The sequence below is a fragment of the Sturnus vulgaris genome, chromosome 2, assembly GCF_052056855.1.
Source record: "Sturnus vulgaris isolate bStuVul1 chromosome 2, bStuVul1.hap1, whole genome shotgun sequence".
NCBI classification, from domain to species: domain Eukaryota; kingdom Metazoa; phylum Chordata; class Aves; order Passeriformes; family Sturnidae; genus Sturnus; species Sturnus vulgaris.
In genome coordinates, this window is record NC_142244.1 from 53312361 (window position 1) to 53330995 (window position 18635).

The 18635-nt window shown below is 40.0% G+C and overlaps 1 protein-coding gene across 6 annotated transcripts in view; it reads left to right on the forward strand.

Moving 5' to 3' along the window:
* The first annotated feature begins 4409 nt into the window (after positions 1–4409).
* Positions 4410–18635, forward strand: part of NBEA (neurobeachin) — a 452087-nt gene continuing 437861 nt past the window's right edge. For all 6 annotated transcript variants that reach the window (XM_088159561.1, XM_088159562.1, XM_014868920.2 and 3 more), the window contains exon 1: positions 4410–4694. In XM_088159561.1, the coding sequence (XP_088015687.1) occupies positions 4410–4694 (285 nt within the window). The remainder of the gene's footprint in view (positions 4695–18635) is intronic.

Here is an 18635-nt window from a genome sequence, read left to right on the forward strand (position 1 = left end):
CATCCATCTCTGGTGCTCCAAACACAAGAAGGACGTGGACCTGTTGCAGCAAGACCAGAGGAGAGCTATGATGATGAGCAAATGACTGGAGCATCTCTCCTACAACAACAGGCTGAGAGAGTTGGGGTCATTCAGCCTGGAGAAAAGAAAGCTCCAGGGAAACCTTATAGCACCCTCCAGAACCTTAAGGGGGCCTGCAGGAAAGTGAGAGAGGGACAATTCAAGAGAGCATCTAATCATAGGAAAAGGGGGAATGGCTTTGACCTGAAACAGGGTAGGTTTATGTTAGCCGTTAGGAAGGAAGTCCACTGTGAGGCTGGTGAGACACTGAAATGGATTGCCAAGAGAAATTGTGGATGACCCATCCCTGGAAATGTTCAAGGTCGGGTGGGGTCCTGGGCAATCTGGTGTAGTGGGTGGTATCTCTGTCCATGGAAGGGGCTTGAAGTAAATGATCTTTAAGGTCCCTTCCAACTCAAGCCATTGACTTCCCACTCAATTCCATGACTATTTGGTGCAATTCATATGCATAGCAGGGAAAATTTAGATGTTGTGATGGTCCTTCTGTTTACATTTGCCAGGGTTCTTTTTTTTTTTTTTTTTTTTTTTTTTTTTTACTTATAAGAAATCCTGGTTTTCAAGAGAAAGGGGCTAATAGCACTTCCTGATCCTGGCACAGGAACAAATCACATTATCCTTACTCATGAGAATAATCTAATTAAACACAACAGGAGTCCTCATATGGACATGGTAAAGCAAGCATTATTTTGATGCCACACTGACAGACAAATGAAAATTCTCTTCTTCTTTCAAACATGGTTCAGTTCTGATCTATATAATTTCATTATTTAAAAAACCAATATTTTTTTCTAAGAGTCAGTGTAAATATATGCCTGTACAGAGCAGCCCCTATTTACTGAAATAGTTCCATGTTTTGTAGCCAAGAGTCTGTCTTCTAAAGCATGTTCTTTCAAGCTTTCACAGTTGAATGATTACATAATCTTTTTACCCCAAAATGAAGTAGTATTGCTAGAATTTATTTTAGAACTGAAATAAAAATTGAGCTAAAACTTTAAACTTTATTTGTCAGTTTTATTTTCTTCCCCATCTGCTTGTGGCACACACTGGAACATGTATAAAGGTCTTTTTCTTTGTTTTTTTTGGTATTATATTTGAGACCACCTTCTGGCATTTATGGAGAATGGAATCGAAGAAAACTTGAAGAATATCACAGAAAAAAAAAATCCTTCATGTTAACTATTACAGCTGAGGGAAAAGTATGCTCTGGAAGCAAAGGGATTGCTTTCTCTCATGTCAGTGGGGAGCAAGTGTTGTAAAAGGTACAGAAAGAGTAAGGATCAGATCATCATCCTGTTTTTGTAAAGAATGAAGGAATGCATAGCATCCCTTTACTCCTGCCACACCTAGTCTGGGCCTGTGTCAATGACTGATCTTGCATGCTGACATAAAAATGGCTACAATTATGCAAGTTCTGTGATTTGCTAATGCAGAACCTTGCTGGACTGAGATCCAACTGAACATCTCATGAATGAAATTGTCACTGAGAAATTCACAGTCTTTGGAATGAAGATGTCAATATCAAGAAGATGAGACAAACAACATTTTTAAAGGAAAGATACGAATCATGTTCTATTTCTTGTGTATGTGCTCTTACTTTTATTTTCAGTCTGATGAGGTGCTAGAATGGAAGCAAATGAACACCAGAGCTGCAATTACTAAAGAGCTGAGATTAATGTTTCAAATTTGTTTTTCTTTCAGAATGCCAGTGCTACAATAATGTTCACATGAGTTGATGAATGGCTCACCTCAATGAAAGTTTGCTTATCAAAAACAAACACTGTTGATTAGAGAAGACAGCTACTTCTTAACAACACTCCAGCTTATAAAAATAAAGAGAATACGATTTTGTAAAAATTTGTTTTCAAAACCAAACATGAGTTTAAGAACTAAAGGAATTATTGAAGGAATCTCCTATTAAACATATTGTTGGAAATTAACCTTCTTTTATCTTTTTTCCCTAATACTACATAGAGTATATTACATTATTTCAGCAGTGAAAATGTTAACCAGTTCAAACAGGATATTATATAATAAAAGATTTGACTAATACGACTTTTAAAGAAACTCATGATTGCAACTTTATCAGAAATTCAGTGTGGAGGAATGCACTGATAGTTGTGCATGGAACAGCTGTAGTCAGGAGTTACCGTAGCAGTTGTGTACATGGGCAAAGGATGGAGTCTTCCATAAAGAGTAGCACGAAGTGTGGAATGGAAAATAAAATGTATCAAACCATATTTTGTTATCCTGCTTTTCTTGTGGAAAAAAAATCTTATGCGGTTATGTGCTATTAGTTCATCTGTTCCACCACAAAGATGAATAAGTCACTGACAATTTTAAGCAAATTTAACAATGGATCTCAAAGCTTCAAAGTTATTTTGGGATTTGTGAAAGCCAGTAAGTCAATAGAGATCCAATTTAATATACCTACCAGTAGAAAAGTAATTATAAGTTATCTTCCTACCCATTTGGCAAGGACAGGCAGTAACCATGAGATGAATCAGAACAAGAAAACCAGTCAACCCATCAGCCAACATGAACTTTCAATAAAGAACACTATTTGTAGCAACATATCTCACCATATAGATGTAGATGTGAGAATAATCAGGATACCTGACTATTGTGGGTTAGCTCCTAAACGTGTTACAATTTTTAGTGACTGTTAACAGAATTCCAGGCTCGGGTTTGTTCTGTAGAAGAAGTCATGCGTTACTGAAAGCAGTTTAGTGAGTGTCTATTTAGCTTTGCTAGTTCTGCTGTGGGGCTAGTGAGAATGGAACCTTTGACACCTCAATGAATACAGAAATTGAATGTACACCTTTATTATGAATCATACATGACTGCTTGTGTCTGGTGCAAATTGTAAAGGAGTTTCTTCCAAGAAAACATTGTGCTTTCTTATCTCTCATTAACGACCTCCTGGGTTTTCTTCCCATCTTTTGCAGCTTTCTGAGATAATGTTGGTTCTGTGTTTCACAGCTAAGCACTGTTTTAGTCATGTCTACGTATCTACGGGTTATACATACTGACAAGCACCTATGGACTTTGGGAAAAAGTATCTCCAAGTACATAGAGCAAATCCATCTTAGTACAGAGCTGAGGTATCCTCTTTCTTTTGGTGGAGCTTACCGAAGCTGCTGTAATCTAGAAGGATGTACTGATCTAGCTCTGCTGATTCATCGTGTTTTTGCAGTTTATTACCTAGAGCTGGGTATAAGGAGGACCAGCAATCCAGCCAAAACGCCAAGTTTGGGGCCACAGAATAGTCAGGACCAATGGTATTCAACGACAAGGGGGCAAGCTTTATTGTAAAATCAAACTTAGTGATGAGAGTCACTATGAAGCCAAGGACACCATTTTAGCCGAGATGGATTAACCTCAACACGCATAGAGCAAGTATGTACAAATTTATTCAACATATACAACAACTATTAAAATAATTTGAGTATCCTCAAAGCATTGGAGGCACTTTTGTTTCTCTAGCACTGGAGAGACTTGACAAAAATGCTCATTTTCATGAGCATCACTGCAACCAAGGGGCTTGGGAAAACTGATGTTGACTGGTCATCTCTGTATGTAACACCACCACCAAGCAAAAGCAGCGCCCGAGAGGCTGTGCCCACCCGGCCGGGGGCAGCGCAGGGCCCCGAGGCGGCGGCACCTCCCGTTCCCCGCATTCCCGGCGGTGCGGCGGCGCCACCCGCCCCTCCCGCAGGGGGCGCCCCGGGGCGGCGGGGCGCGGCCGGGCGGGCGCACGGGGGGGCTCCACCCCGTCCCTTCGGCCGGCCCTGCGAGATCCCCCCGAGCGGGAGGGCGCGGCCGGCGGCGCACGGGCGGCAGGAGGCGGCGCGGCGGCCCCGCGCACCTGCTCACCTGTGCCCCGGCCGGCTGGGGGGGCCCGGCCCGGCCACTCCCCCGACGGGCTCGGCGCAGGCGCCCTGGCGGCTACCGCAGGCAGGGGGCGGCAACATGGCGGCGTGAGCGGCGGCGGGTTCGGCTCCACAACAACAGCGGCAGCGGCATCGCTCGCGCCGCCGTCCGCCCCGCGCGCCGCTCGCCCCCGCCGGGCCGCACCGCGCTCGGCGCCGCCCGCGCTCTCGGCCCCGCGGCGGGGAGGCGGCCCCGGCCGGGCAGTCCTCGCCTAACGGGGCATCGGCGCCCATAATAATCCCTCATTATAGCGGAGCGGGGGAGCGGCTCCTGGGACGGTGCCGGCGCCTCGGGCCGGCTCCCTGCGGCCCCGCCGGGTGCGACTGCGGTGGATGCGCGGCTCGGCCCGGCCGGGCGGGGAGGCGGCGGCGGCAGGTGCCGGTAACGGCGGGGGGTAAATGGCGAGCGAGAAGCCGGTGTCGGGGCCGGACCCGCAGCCCGCGGGACTTATCTCCGTCGGGGCCGGCGGTGGAGGCGGCGGCGGCGGAGGCGGCGGCAGCAGCAGCGTCGCGGTGATGGGGGAGCTGAGGGCGTCGGGCTCCGGGTCCGTGGTGCTCCCCGCGGGGATGATTAACCCGTCGGTGCCGATCCGCAATATCCGGATGAAATTCGCCGTCCTCATCGGACTCATCCAGGTTGGGGAGGTCAGCAACCGGGACATCGTGGAGACGGTGCTGAACCTGGTAAGCGGCCGGGCACCCCGCCCCGGTGACGCCCCGGCGGGCACCGGCCCGCGCAGCCCACCTCCTCCCGGGGCTGCCCCTGCGCCCCTCCGCCCCTGTGCCTCCCGACAGGGACCTGCATCCTCCCAGCCCCCGTGTCCCTCCTACACCTACGGCCCTTCTCCAACCATCCTTCCTTCCCAAACTCCTCGTCAATCCCGCGACCTGCTCATCTCGTCCGTCGTGCGTGTGACAGAAGCCCCCTGAGCGCTCCCTAAACTCCAGGCAGGACCCTGCCTAGAACAGACAGGCCACTCTTCCCCTTCCCAGTGCCTCGTCCCGGCCACCTCCTGCAGAAGTGTAGTGTGTGCAATTTACAGTGTGAAAATTAAAGAGATTAAGTAATTTGCAATTTTGTGTTACGGACCCTGCCCTTTAACCTAGTAGCTTCCCCTTGGGAAGAAGAGTGCCGTGAACGTAGTATCTGTTTTTAATTGAGAAACGTTAAAAAAGCCTAGCCTGAGCTGGTATCTTTTCTTGGTGGCTGAAACATGTGAAGGGTTTAACCCTGTTAGATCAGAGCTAGTTGAGCATTTTATGTGGAGGAAGGGGGAGGAGGGAGACTTTTGCAAGGATTTAATGCGCTTTAATATCTGTAATAAAGAGTTAGTTGTATTGCAGTATTGTATTGGGTTGCCCATGTCTTAATGACCTGCCCTGCTTTCCAAAACACATTCTTGTCTGCGAAGTAAGTGTTGTTGCTACTTTGGTCCAAGGTCTGTGCATTGCAAAATACTACTGTACAGAGGTAAATTGCTGAAACAAGGAGAAGATGCTAAAATGTAGCTCCTTAGTCAGCTGCTCACTTCATGGAGTGAAAGAGTTACTGCAGGACTGTATGACTTAATGTTTTTGCGCTACCTACACCAAAGCCTGAGGAACCTACAGAAGCCAAGCGAGTGCATCTAAAAATGAATCACTTTCAATTATGTGCAATTTGGTGCTGTTCCTGAATGCAAGATTTGCTGCAGCAAAGCTTTTGAAGCAGTTCTGTCAATGAAATACCCTCAAATTTTGCACGTAGAAAAGGATAGAAAAATGACTGCTCAAAACTGAACGGCAATTAATTGTAACTGCCTTTGTTTCAAATGAGTTTAATGCTTCTAACCTCCAATCATTTTATACAAAGTCATGTAAAGAATATATTTTGTTTCAAACACTTGAAAAAGATGTATTCTTCTGTTTGACAGTTATTTGCATTTGACCTAGCACAAACCGAATGGAAAAGCTGCAGCATGCAGGGAAGGACGTAATTTGGTCAGATCATTTTAATATTTATGGTTTATCTGAACACACAGGGTTAAAACTGATCGTTTTGTGAATATGTCAAAACAGTAATCTGGTGTATTTCCCATTCTTCTCTACAAGCTGTTTGACAGCTTGAAATGTGACTTGTAAATTTTATTTTTGTTCTTTGTACAAGTATGGTACAAGTCATCATAACTTCATTGGTTTATTACCCATTTCTTTAAACGTGGCACTCAACATAAGTTAATGACGTGCAGTTATTTTATTAACTAGCTTTGTGTAGATCATGGCAGATACAAAAATGTTTAATCCTTTTCTGGTTTTCTTTCTTCTTTCATTCTTACTGATATTTAAGCTCATTTTAATTCTGGCTGTTAGTGCACCAGCAACTGGATTAACATTGGCTTGTCTTTGGTGGAGAGGTTAAGAGTATGTTTTGGTATCTATGTGGAGGACATCCATTGCTTGCATGTGAGATAGACCTACTAATCAGTTCCTGTTGCTGAAAACAATGTTTGTATTTTAAAATAAACACAAGAGTGTTTAACAGTTCTCTCAGCACTGGGAGACCTATATGAATGTGAAACTGCTTGTGAGTCTGCTGCAGCAGCGTTGCATCCTGGATCAGTCATTACTTAACAGATGGACTCTAATATACAACAGTCAGTATTCCCAAAGCAGAGGGAGGCTGTATTGTGTCTGTAATTTTTTTCTTCTCAGGGCAGTATATCTTTCAAAATTATGCTTTTACATTTTAAACTTGATTTACTCACGTGAAACAAACAGTGAATATGGCAGGTACAAAGTAAAGCTGATGGCATATGCCTAAACCACTAAACATTGTCTCATTCTGTATTAAGGATTTTAGTAACAACCTGAAATAAAGTACAGTTTTCTATTTTGAAAGCATTCTTCGGGGGGTAGCTGGGGGTAGAGAGAACTGTTTGGTTTGGTAATTCTGTTGTTTTTCTTCAGTCTTTATCCTGTACTACTCCTGAATGACTTTTGATGCAACTATGATAATGAGTGAACAGTGATCTTGTTTTGATCATGTTAAGTTGATACATTAAGTCTCTGAGAGTAATACAGCCTATACTATGCCATATTGCATTGCTATAAGTCATTTGATAATAGCTTTTTAGTATAAGAATTCTGCATAGCTAAGATGTTTTATTTTCAGAAAGAATTAGAAGTTAAAGATGGAGATCCTGTTTAAATGCTCTTATCTGAGATTGTTGCTGTCTTTTGTGTAAAGCTTAAATAAGTCTATTTACTCTTCCTGCACGTACATGGAAGCAGCAGTAAATGTCCGAGACAAAACTTTGTTCTGGTGTGCCCTTGTCATGGAGGTCGTCACTCTTCTTTCTTGTTAAGTTGTACTTTTAGAGTTTCTCTTGAAGAGTTTTTACCTTTAAATGTTTGTTTTGGTGGTCACACACTGTGATCTCTAGTGCTGCATTTTGGACCTAACTCATGCAGTACCTTCTGATACTGATGGACATAGTGATTTGTTGTATCTGTGAGGTGAGGAAACGTACTTTTTGTGGTGTTGAAAATCTTTCTGGTCCAATATCTTGTTGGATTTTCAGCTTTGCCAAATTTTAACAGTGAACTTTCAGCTGAGACTGTATTTTGTTCTTGGGTATGCCTCCATTGTTTATGAGATTAGCTGTTTCTCTTGATATTTTCTGTAGTGTTTCCTCAGAACTTGCAGTGTTCAAAGTTCTGTTAAACTGGTGAACTTGTTTAATGGAGTATCACTTTGTAGAATATCTAGTATTGCTGGTGTTGTTTTTCATTGTGTAACATCATAGTGAAAGACATAATGGAGAGAGGGTTCAGCCCTTTATATGCCAATGTCTATGAAGGACTCAGTTATCCTTAAAAAGACCTGCTGGTGTTAGTACTGTGAAGGTCAGAAGATCTTAAGAATCTATGAGCTGAAGGTTTTTAAAGAATGATTTTATAGAATATTATTTTTGCATTTCTGGAAGTAGGAGGGAATGCTTCAATGCATCACATGCATTCTTCTGTGATGATGCTTGTTTTGGTTTTGGTCCATGGGTTTAATATGAATTCCCAGGGTCATCATGCTCTCTATGCGATGTGTGTTCACTGACCCTTGCGTACTGCAAAGCACCAAACTAGAAAGGGCTTTCCTTAAAAACAGTGTAAACCTCTAATTGCTCTAAGGGATTTCTCTTTGGGGATATTTTGACACCACTTCTGTGCTTCTATTGATGAGGAGGTCTTTCCCCTTTGAACAGCTCTATTAGTTTTCTTGGGGTACTGTCAAGGATGTTGTTATTGCATGATAGATATGCTTGTTGCTGTTACACTGATGTTTAAAATAAAATTCTACACCATGTGCTCCAGAAAATGTGATATTAAAGTGGAAGTGGGTCAGTCTGTCTACCTGCATTCTTCTACTTTTCCTACTTTTGGTTTTCTTATTTCCTAGTGCAAAGTTTCCACATATGGCTTTAATATACCTTGACTGGTCTTTCCTTCCATTACTTTACTGACGTGCTTTCTCAGTTCTCTGCTTTTACAGTTTTTTAATGGTCTTGGAAATTTTTTCTTCACTGTATACTTTGAACTGACTCTTGTTTGGCCATCTTTGATCAAATACAACTATGTGAGTTGTATTGTTTCTTAGCTTTTAGGAGGCTTTCTCTGTTCCTGTTTGAATTTCGTAGCATTTGTGATTTTGGGTTTTGTAGTACTGATTCTATGGCAGTGCACAATAAGCAAGGTGAATAGGAAGATAAATGTGACTAAAAAGTTGTGACTGGTGCTGAAACATGCTGCTCATTTTGCCTGTGCATCTTGAACAGATGATGTGATGCAGATTTGAACAGATTTCAGTCTGATACAGGTGTAGCTGACCAGGGTTCTCCTTGTGCAATCTGGAAAGCTTTTATATATGTTTTGTCAGGCTAGAGAGTGCTTGTAAGAAGTAGGTCAAACACCAGGCTTAGTTCAAAAAGTCTTTTTCTGTTCTTGTTGACTGCAGCCCACGCTTCTGCCTAGCTCTTCTCGTTTTCTTGGCTGTTCCATCCTACTTCAGTGTTAGTCACCCATCACAAGAGGTAAGCCGTTTTTTAGTGCTCTGTCACATTGTATACACGTAGGAGTGGCATTTGCAGTTTCAGAGCAAATGGGTTGAGTTATGTGAGAGATCCTTCTCTCCCTGCAGGCTTTCTGTAGTAGTGGTCATAAGGAAAAATATAAAGGGAGGCCTGTGTAAGAAAGATGGGGTTTTTTGGGTTTTTTTTGTTGTTTGTTTGTTTTATGTCTACTTCTTTTCTTTAGAGGTTGGTTGAGAGTTTTCTTAAGCTGTAGTTGGCTTTGATAGTTCTTTGAATTGATCGACAGTTTTGGTTGCTGCACTGTCCCGTGGCACAGTTCTACTTTTATGTGGGGAGGAAGAAATACTTTTGTTCATTGGACACTGCTGCAGTCTGAGGAAGTGTGGGCCTCTTGAGCTGTAGCCTCTGTCATACGACTTTTGTTTTTCTTGTGGAACTAGCTTTGCAGGCCTGAGAATCTTACTCCATTTTCTTGGTGAAAGCTTTCTCGATTTTAGTATGATTCTCTGCTGATACATGTCACTAACCAAAAAAGTGAAACTTGGGGAAATTTCGAAGTTGGGGTTTCTTGGGGGTGTTTATTTATTTGCTTTTTGTGAGTTTTGGTTTAAGTAATACTTAACTGAAGGTGGCAGTCCTTGTCTAAGTTACTGTCTGTCCCACTGACCTCTTGGTATCCTGCTCATCTATCCAACTGATATTACTATACAAGCTACTTAGAGCCATATAAAAAGAAAGTATCTGAGAGTTTGTCATAACATTCCTTGGACAGATAGTTTAGGGTACTGTAACCCTTGTCATTATTTAACGCTTTTGTGGAAAACTTAGTTTTGATTATAGAAAATCTTGTAATGACTGAATGTTCATTCAATCATTTTATTATAACTGGGGTTTTTTTGGCTTTTTTAATCTAATCTTTCACAGTAGATGTTTATGGCTGAAAAGTTTTTTCAATCCTTGTATCAGTCATAAATTACTAATGGTATCTCAGCAGGTAGTTTGGAATCTGCTGTGGTTCTTGTATCATGGGTTGATACATTCATATAGGTGATAACTTTTAAAAGATCTGTCATATTGGAGTGTAACTGAGTGTTCCTTAATGCTTAACTCTGAATAGCTATTTTCTTCTTAGCTTTCTATCTTGATTTTACTTCTCACTTGTCTTTACAGCATTCAGTTCATGGACTGTAAGGGAGGTGAATACCTAGAGGCTTTTTTATTTTTGTCACACTGGAATAATAAAGTTGTGAGACTGGTTTTGAAAAAGTACCTGCAATCCTTGCCCTTTCCCCCTTCTCCCTCCTGAGACCCTACCTGTGTTTTATCCCTTTGCATCAAGCAAAGGGTTAGCACCTTTCTCTATCGAGATGCTATTTTTATGAAATTGTGACCTGATTCCCCATTTAAGCCATGTGCTCTACCAGACTAAGCATTGAGCTGTGTATTCGGTTATAAACTAATCTTTCTCTCTGCACTCCATATTTTCTCCTGTCCCTGCTTTCAGGTGAGCACTCAAAGGGGTAGAAGTTGAAGGCATGGTTCGTAATACTGGTGAGGCTGAGGTCTAAGAGGCTGTGGTGCAGTTTTTTCTTTCATGTTAATGCTTTTTAGTGTGTTCACTCATACATCTCAAATATATGAAACACTTTCTATATTGCATCTTAAAAAATAACCCAACCAAAAACTAACATCCAAAACCTTCATAATCATCTCTGAATTCCTGCTGAAGTGTTTGTTCCCCTTTTGCGCTGTACTGAATTTAGTCAAAGTGAAATGAAATCTGTGATTGGGTTACTACCAAAACTGAATTGTTTCTGACAAATGCTGCGCACAGTATTAACAGAATGTTAACTTAATAAGCTATTTTAAATCAACCTCCTAGTCTTACTTGTTCATTATTTGGTTCTGCACCTTTTCCATTTTATATTTTGACCCGTCTCAGTAAATCTAGTTCAGATTAATTTGTGTTGCTCTTCCATTAGTGTACAGTGTTTTGTTGTACTTTACACAGAACGGTATCAGCTACCTCATATATATTCAATGTGCCTGGTGGCCTGAGGGTCACTGCAGTAGTGTGTGTTTATGCTGATGATGTTCTATTTATTTTTTAGTGAAATTTGATCATTCATTACTATTTGTTTTTATGGAAACAACCCATTGTGAAGCTTTACTAATTCTTGCATAGACAGAACCTTTAAGCTTTCTTTAAGTCTGAATCAAATTTAGAACTTCCTTTTATAATACGAGGCAGCAGATCTCTTGAAACATCACTTTTGAATTTGATGACTGCCTCTCACATGTCTTGCAAGAGTTTGGCGTAGATTTACTACAATAATACAGTATCTGATACATGATCATCAGCATAAAGAGTGAAAAATTAAAAACATTTTGTTGGCGGAGAGTCACATATCGCTTCCTTAATGATAGAAACATCCACTTCAACTATAAAATTAATATGGATTTCAGCTATTTGAGCTATAATTTAATAACTTCCAGTTTATGAAGATTGTTAATGACATTAATATCTAAGAGGAAGATTATTTGTTATTTTCAGTAGAGAAACACCTCGATTTCTGATCAATCTACTGATTGTCTGCTGAAATTGCATTCCAGTAATTTTTACAGTTTAGCATTTTTTGTACTTTTGATGTAGATGGAAATAATAACCTTTGGTAAATAAGTAAGTATAAGTAGTTTTGGTGTTACTGAAGTTTACACCAGCAATGTCAATTCATCTATTTTAATGCAACCCTATAACATGACTACCCTGCTTTGCTTTAAAATTGGGTTGAATCACTGAAATAGTTCCAACATGACAATTCACTGAAAGCTTGTATAAATGCGAGTACTGCTAATGATGTTCAACAGCTTACAAATGCTTGGCATCTGTCTTTGCAAAATGATGTTTCTTTCACTGCCCTTTTGTTTAACAGCTGAAAGCCTTCCTTAACTATGCAGAATAAGTATTAAGTTTTGGAATTAGCTGGAAGTGAGATACAGCAAAATATTCACTTACAAGTGAAGTTGTTATTCATATCATGCTTTTTGTAACCACATGGCTTTTGTAGTACTGGGACAGCATAGACAGAAGGATGGAAATAATCATTCTTTGAGCAGATTCTTCTAAACCAATGAGGCATTGTAATCAGTTTTATGTGATCTCACTTCTTTTTTTTGCTTTATAAGTCTTCATAGTCTGTGACAAATACTAAATTACACAAAGTTTTCCAATTTTCATTGAATTTTGATTGCCTGCTTTAAGAACCACTATAGCAGGTTTTTTTTTTAATTTTATTTCATAAAAAGAAAATGGTTTGAATGTAAACACAAATATGAATTTGAAAACCTGTCCTTTGACTGAGAAAGGATCCCATACAAACCTGTTGTGACAGACTCCTACTACAGACTCCTACTACAGAGTTAGAGAAAACAATAAAATGTTCTTTCATTAAATATAGAATAGTAGCCATGGAATACACATTCAAGCTAGTAATGAACCAACTGAAGCCAAGGTGTTTTGTATTGTTCATGCCTGACCAGTCAGAGTTTACCCTTAATCTTCAACAATATTTAGTGGAGCTCACTGCATTAAAAAAAAGTCTTAATTTCATTGGGAGAAAAAAGGTTCCCTATATAGCTGTTAATGTTAAATACTATTAATTAAAAAAGGAAAAATAAAAAAGATTACTTTGAAATCAGGAGTGCGTTCCTGCTTAAAATCAAATTTATGTTTTTTATATCTGGAAGAACAGGAAAGGAACAAGAAAGCCGTTTGCCCCTTCCAATAGGATGCATGCATCAGAATGGAGCTAAAGAGCTATGTCAGCTCCAGTTGCATAGCATCTTCATAATGGGAGGAAACGTCAGCTAGTAATGTGAAAATGCAAGAAGATTGGGCTTCCTGGGAGTCTGGAGAATGGACTTGGGGATTCATCTTTGTAAAAGGACATTAACTGCATCTGTTTAATTGCAGGAGTTGGAATGTTGATAGAACGGGTAAAGTGTTTTAGCCTGAAAAAAAGAAGAAATCCTGTTTTATAGGGAAAAATCGGCTTCATCCCTCTTTAAAATCATAATTTTTATGTCAATAATGAAACTTAATGAGGGGCCTCTGAAAGCTACATTTTTGCTATGTTAAGTTATGGAATAAAGAAGAAGGTAAAGAACCTTGCTAAGTACTGTGTTACGCTTTCAGGGCTGGTGGCTTTTGCTGTTTTCTTGTGAGTTTGAGAGCTTCAATAAAAGCTCAGCACCCCGTCTTTTCCTTCTGTTGTTCCAATGAAATAAATTACCTGTTTTTGCAAATGGGAAGGTGTGTCCCGCATTTGAATCATGTCTGTGACAGATGGTTTCTTGACTGTTAATATTCGTCTGTTGAATAGCTGAAACTTATGGAAATGTTGGTGTAAGGCTGCGTTAGATTGTGTAAGGTGTTCTAAGCAACATGGAAATGGGAGCTATTTCATTCTTCTGTTTCCCCTCAAGAGACTTGTGGAGCCCTTGCTCCATAGTTTTAGTCTCTGGGGTTCTGAAAATCTTCTTTGCTGTTGATTCTGTATCTATAGCTATGGCACACATACCTTCAAAGAACCTGGAGAAGTCTGTTTTTGTTTGTTTTGTTTTACATAGCTTACTAACTGATTTGAAAGACTTACCACTCCATTTCTCATAGAAACATTGTGGTCTCCATTGTGTCTTTTGATACCTTAGAGAGCACTTTGTGAATGAAGAAATAGGCTTAGGAGAAGACCTTCTTAGAGTCGAGTCTACTATGCAAGGGTGAAGTGAATTGAATCCATGTGAAAAAAAATTTATCATGCTCTCCTAGGTTCATACACACCACTGAGAAGGGTCTAGCTCCCTTGCATCTACTCCCTGCCCACCCTACCCCCCTACAAATACACATTTATAAGATCTCTGCAAACCTTCTCTTCTTAAAGCTAAATAATCCCAGCTCTCTTCAGCCTTTCTTTCTGTGTCAGATGCTCCAATCCCTTAATCATTCACACATTTAGATCTTTATTCTCCTTGTGCAGATAAGAAAAAGTGGGAAGTGGAGTCTGGGAAGCCTTTTAATTATAGCAATCCTCTTCCTCATCTCACAGTATGAGCTGCAATATCTACCACGAATAATCCAATGTAGCAATGCCTAACTCCGCAAAGGACAACTTGCACCACGTGCAGCCGAGGAAGAAAACAGACCTTGATGAGCCACTGCAGTGAGCATTTGCTTTTCATCTGTTGTGCCTGCTTGTTAATAGATGGTCTTGGTTGAAACACAAAGCCAAGTCTGTCTGTTGGTTCTGCAAGTCACAGTTATGGTTGTATATAAGGTTATTTCTTGGATTTCAGAAATATAAAATGTAGCTACATTTAATATTTTGCTGAGAAAGTACAAAGTTAATAGCATAATATTGAGTTAATGAAACTGTGGCTCTTTACATATACTATAAATACTACCTTATTCAACAAATTAGCATGAAATGAAATTAAACTAGAAGAGCTGTTAGCGTAGTTTTCAAAGCTATAGCTTGATGTTAGAATGAAAAATAAAAATACAAAATTCAGTATAGACCCAAGGCTGTTGAAATTCTGCATTGGGTTTGTCAAAAGTAATAGATTCATGACTTTATATATAGTGTAATGTTTATATATTAAATATTCAATAGTACTTCATGTGCATATAACTGTATATAACTTAGAAACTTCAATATATGAAACAAAGATGATTGTGTAACAATGTAACAAAATTTTTATAGTTCATGTTTCATGAAAAGAAAAGCGTTTATTCAAAGTAACTTATAATGTGCAGTAATAAACACATTGTAACTAGAACAGTGTGTAGGCTGAGTCACTGAGATGTAGTCAGTCTTTGATAGTTGATACAGTAGAGTATTTGACATTTTAAACATAGTGCTCACTGAATAGGAGATGATGCAGTCTTTAAAATGGATCGGTGAAGTTGATAATTGCAGGTATTTTCTAAAACCCAGAAGCAGGTTATTCCCAGGGCTCACAATTGTGATGATTTCCTTTATTATTAGTATAAGTCTTTTTTATACTTTCAAGACCAGGTTGGGTGGGGCTTTGAGCAACTTGGTCTACTGGAAGATGTCTCTTCCCATGGTAGGAGGATTGGACTTGGATGATCTTCAGGGTCTCTTCAAACCCAAACTGTTCTGTGGTTCTGTGATGGTTCTATAACACGGGGAAATGAACTATAGTAAAATAGTTGGTTTGCTTGCATTTCTTTTCTTAATAAAATGTAATTAAATGCTACTTAAGAACAAATTTGGATCTACTCACTTAGTTGCATGTCCTCTCTTAGTTAAAAAAGTAGTTTCAAAGTCTGTAATCTGTTTTGTCTCTTGTAGTTTAAACTTCCCCTTCTTCAGAAACCCAATAGCTGAAACTAATGCAAATACTTTTATAATGTGTTAAGAGCCTTTAGTGCACCTAAGCACAATCAAGAAGAATGGGAAGGGGGGGAAGCAGAGGTTTAAGCTGAGGCTGGCAACTTTTTAGGCTGTTGAAGCTGATATTTTTCCAGTTTTAAGAAAACAAAATAAAGCCCAGAAATGTATCAAAATTACCTAAGTTGTTAGTTGTTCAGATGAAGTTTAGCTATTGCAAATGATACTATTAAAAAGAAGCTTTGCGCTAAAAAATAAAAACCTAACAGCATGATGGGAAAATCCTGAGTACAACAGGTTATCTTCTTTCAGTGATGCAGTGTCCGCCTGGATTTACAGAGACCTTGAAATGACTTGTTACATGATGTTTTATTAATTTTTGAGGTGTCTGAGGGAATTATCACCATCTGTTAATACCAGAGTCTAAGCCATCATGTGGGTTTCAAAGTGCTTTGTGTTGAAATTTTTAAATAAGAAATCCTTCTCTTAAAACTAAATGTAGTTAAGAGGTTTCAGAGTGTAAATAGAGAATACTTTTCTAGTCTAGATATGAGCTCTTGGATCATTTGCCACTTTGGTTTGTGGTCCTAGCCTGTCCTCTGAAGCTAGGATGGCTGTGAGTATTTGTAATGGAGTTTTCCTCATGCAGGATTTAGGGCATAACTATTTTTTTCAACTTGCTTTATGTTAGCAGAGCTCTGTTTTAGCCAGAAGTTACTTCACTCTGAAAAGAAAGTAGCACATGTATTGTATTTTATTCTGGTCAAGATAAATCCTAAATGCGTCTTGTACCAAAAATCTGGTATTATCCAGAAGTGCAGAAAAAGCAGTAAAAGTCTTGAAGTAGCATTATAGTATAAATCCTTTCTGGAGGTCAGAGAAATTTTGGGAACATCTTGTTTAAATTATTACTTCAAAATTCCTCTCTCATATGCTCTTTCTGGAGTTATAGTAGATTTTTGGCCTTCCTTAGAAAGCTGATGAAGCACCTGAACTTTTTTGAGGATGAACATTGGGTTGTTTTTACTTAAGCAGTACATCTGAAATGGCCATGTTGTATGTTTGTTGCATTAATGTTTGAAAAAACACAGTTTAAAAATTATCTTATGTATGCATTCTGTAGAGCATGAATGGTTGAGGAGACCACATATGTCCTACTACAAGCAGGACATGGCACAGCTGCAGCTCACAGTACAGCCAACATGAATTTTAATTTAAAATTCATTTAAGAAATCCTATAGATTGCCTGGGACATAGGGAGATTTGTGGTCTAAAGGCAATCCTAACTTAAGAAAAACTCTCTGGCATTTCTCTTTATTTAGAAAATGGAAATCCAGCTGAATAGTCTATACTTAATGTAGCAAAATGAGATCTTTAAAACACTATAATGAAAGGCTACTTGAGCATTATTAAAAATTAATACAGCCAAGAGAGTTATTGAGAAAAGTAGCATTTAGCAGTAATTGTTAATACATTTTAGTACTGCTCTATGGTAAGTAGCTTCATCGCTTGTGTTCTGTTTCCCTTGTAATATTTTTCATTATTTTTCAATGGTCTTTTTCTTCTCTTATATTTTTAAGTTAAGAATAACCATTCTAGGTCATAGGTTTGTACTGTGATTGAAAACAAAGACTTGCCCTAAGTCTTTTCTTGTATAAGCATCAAAATAAGTTGTAGAAGAAAAATAAGTAATAAAACTGATCTTTGGGGAGTAGAATGTCATATAAAGAACTGTATTATGATGCTTCATGGGGATAATGTCTGGGATAATGCTCAGTTTTTGAAGGTGTGAGGTTTGGGGATTGGAGTGGTATAATCCTGGTCTCAGAGGATGTAGTGGGTTTATGTGTCCAGGCTTTGGTAGAGGGAAGCTACAGCAGTGGTTTTTATGGGAATTTGCCAGAAGCTTCTCCTATGTCTGATAGAGCCAGTGCCAGCCAGCTCCAAGACAGACCCATGAGCAATGGTGGCGGTGACTGTGAGCAACACATTTAAAAGGAAGTTACTGCAGAGGAGTGATTGCATCTGGAGAGAGGAGTGAATATGTGAGGGGAACAGCCCAGTACACAGCCAGGTCAGTGAGTGAAGACAGGGAGGAGGTGCTCCGATTGCTGGACCAGAGGTTCCATGGTGTGGCTGCTGTTCCTCTGCAGCCCATGGAGGTCCGTGAGGGAGCAGAGATCCACCTGCAGCCTGTGGAGGACTGGGACGCAGAGGGATACCTAAAGGAGAGAGTGACACCATGGAGAGCCTGTGCTGGAGCAGGTTTTCTGGCAGAACTTGTGACCTCATGGAGGACCTGTGCTGGAGCAGTCTATTCCTGAAGGACTGCACCCTATGGAAGATTCTCATGCTGGAGCAGTTTATGAAAGAACTGTAGCTTGTGAAAGGGTCCCATGTTGGAGAAGATCATGGAGGAATGTGTCCTGTGGGAGAGAGACCATTCTGGAGCATGGAAGGAGATCAAGGAGAAAGAAGTGATGAAGGCAATGTGAAACGGACAAATGACAGCCCCTATTCCTTGACCCTCTTCATCTTTTAGGGGAAGGAGAGAGAGAACTTGGGAGTGAATTTGAGCTTGAAAAAAAGGGAGAGGGATGGAAGTACAGCTTTTTTTAAGGTTTGATTTTATTGTCAAAATTTATAATTGTCTTACTCTTGATTTTTAATAATTTTGTTTCCTCAAGTCATCCCTGTTTTTCCCGTGATAGTAATTGCTGAATGATCTCTCTTCTTGCTATTATCTTGACCCATGAGCCTTTTGTTCTATTTTTCTCCCCCTGTCCAGCCAAGGAGGGCGGTGATAGAGTGGCTTGTTGGCCACCAGGTATAAGGAGGTACAGTAAACCTGTAGCTTAAATACTTTCATTTGCAGTTGTAAAGAGAATTAGGATTCTATGCAGGGATTGATTGTTATACACTACTATTAGTTTCAACAAACAGCTGCTTTTCAGCTTTTGAAATGTGGACTTTCCTAATTGCAATTGACATTTGCAGTGGTGAGGTATAATTAAAAAAAGGTGATTGATACTTTTGAGTGATGAATAAGACATAGCTATGCCTACTGGCTGTCTTAGATGCACTGCCATTTGTGATACCCCCATGGAATCTGACTAGTTATGAGAACTGGCAGTGGCACACGGCTCTTT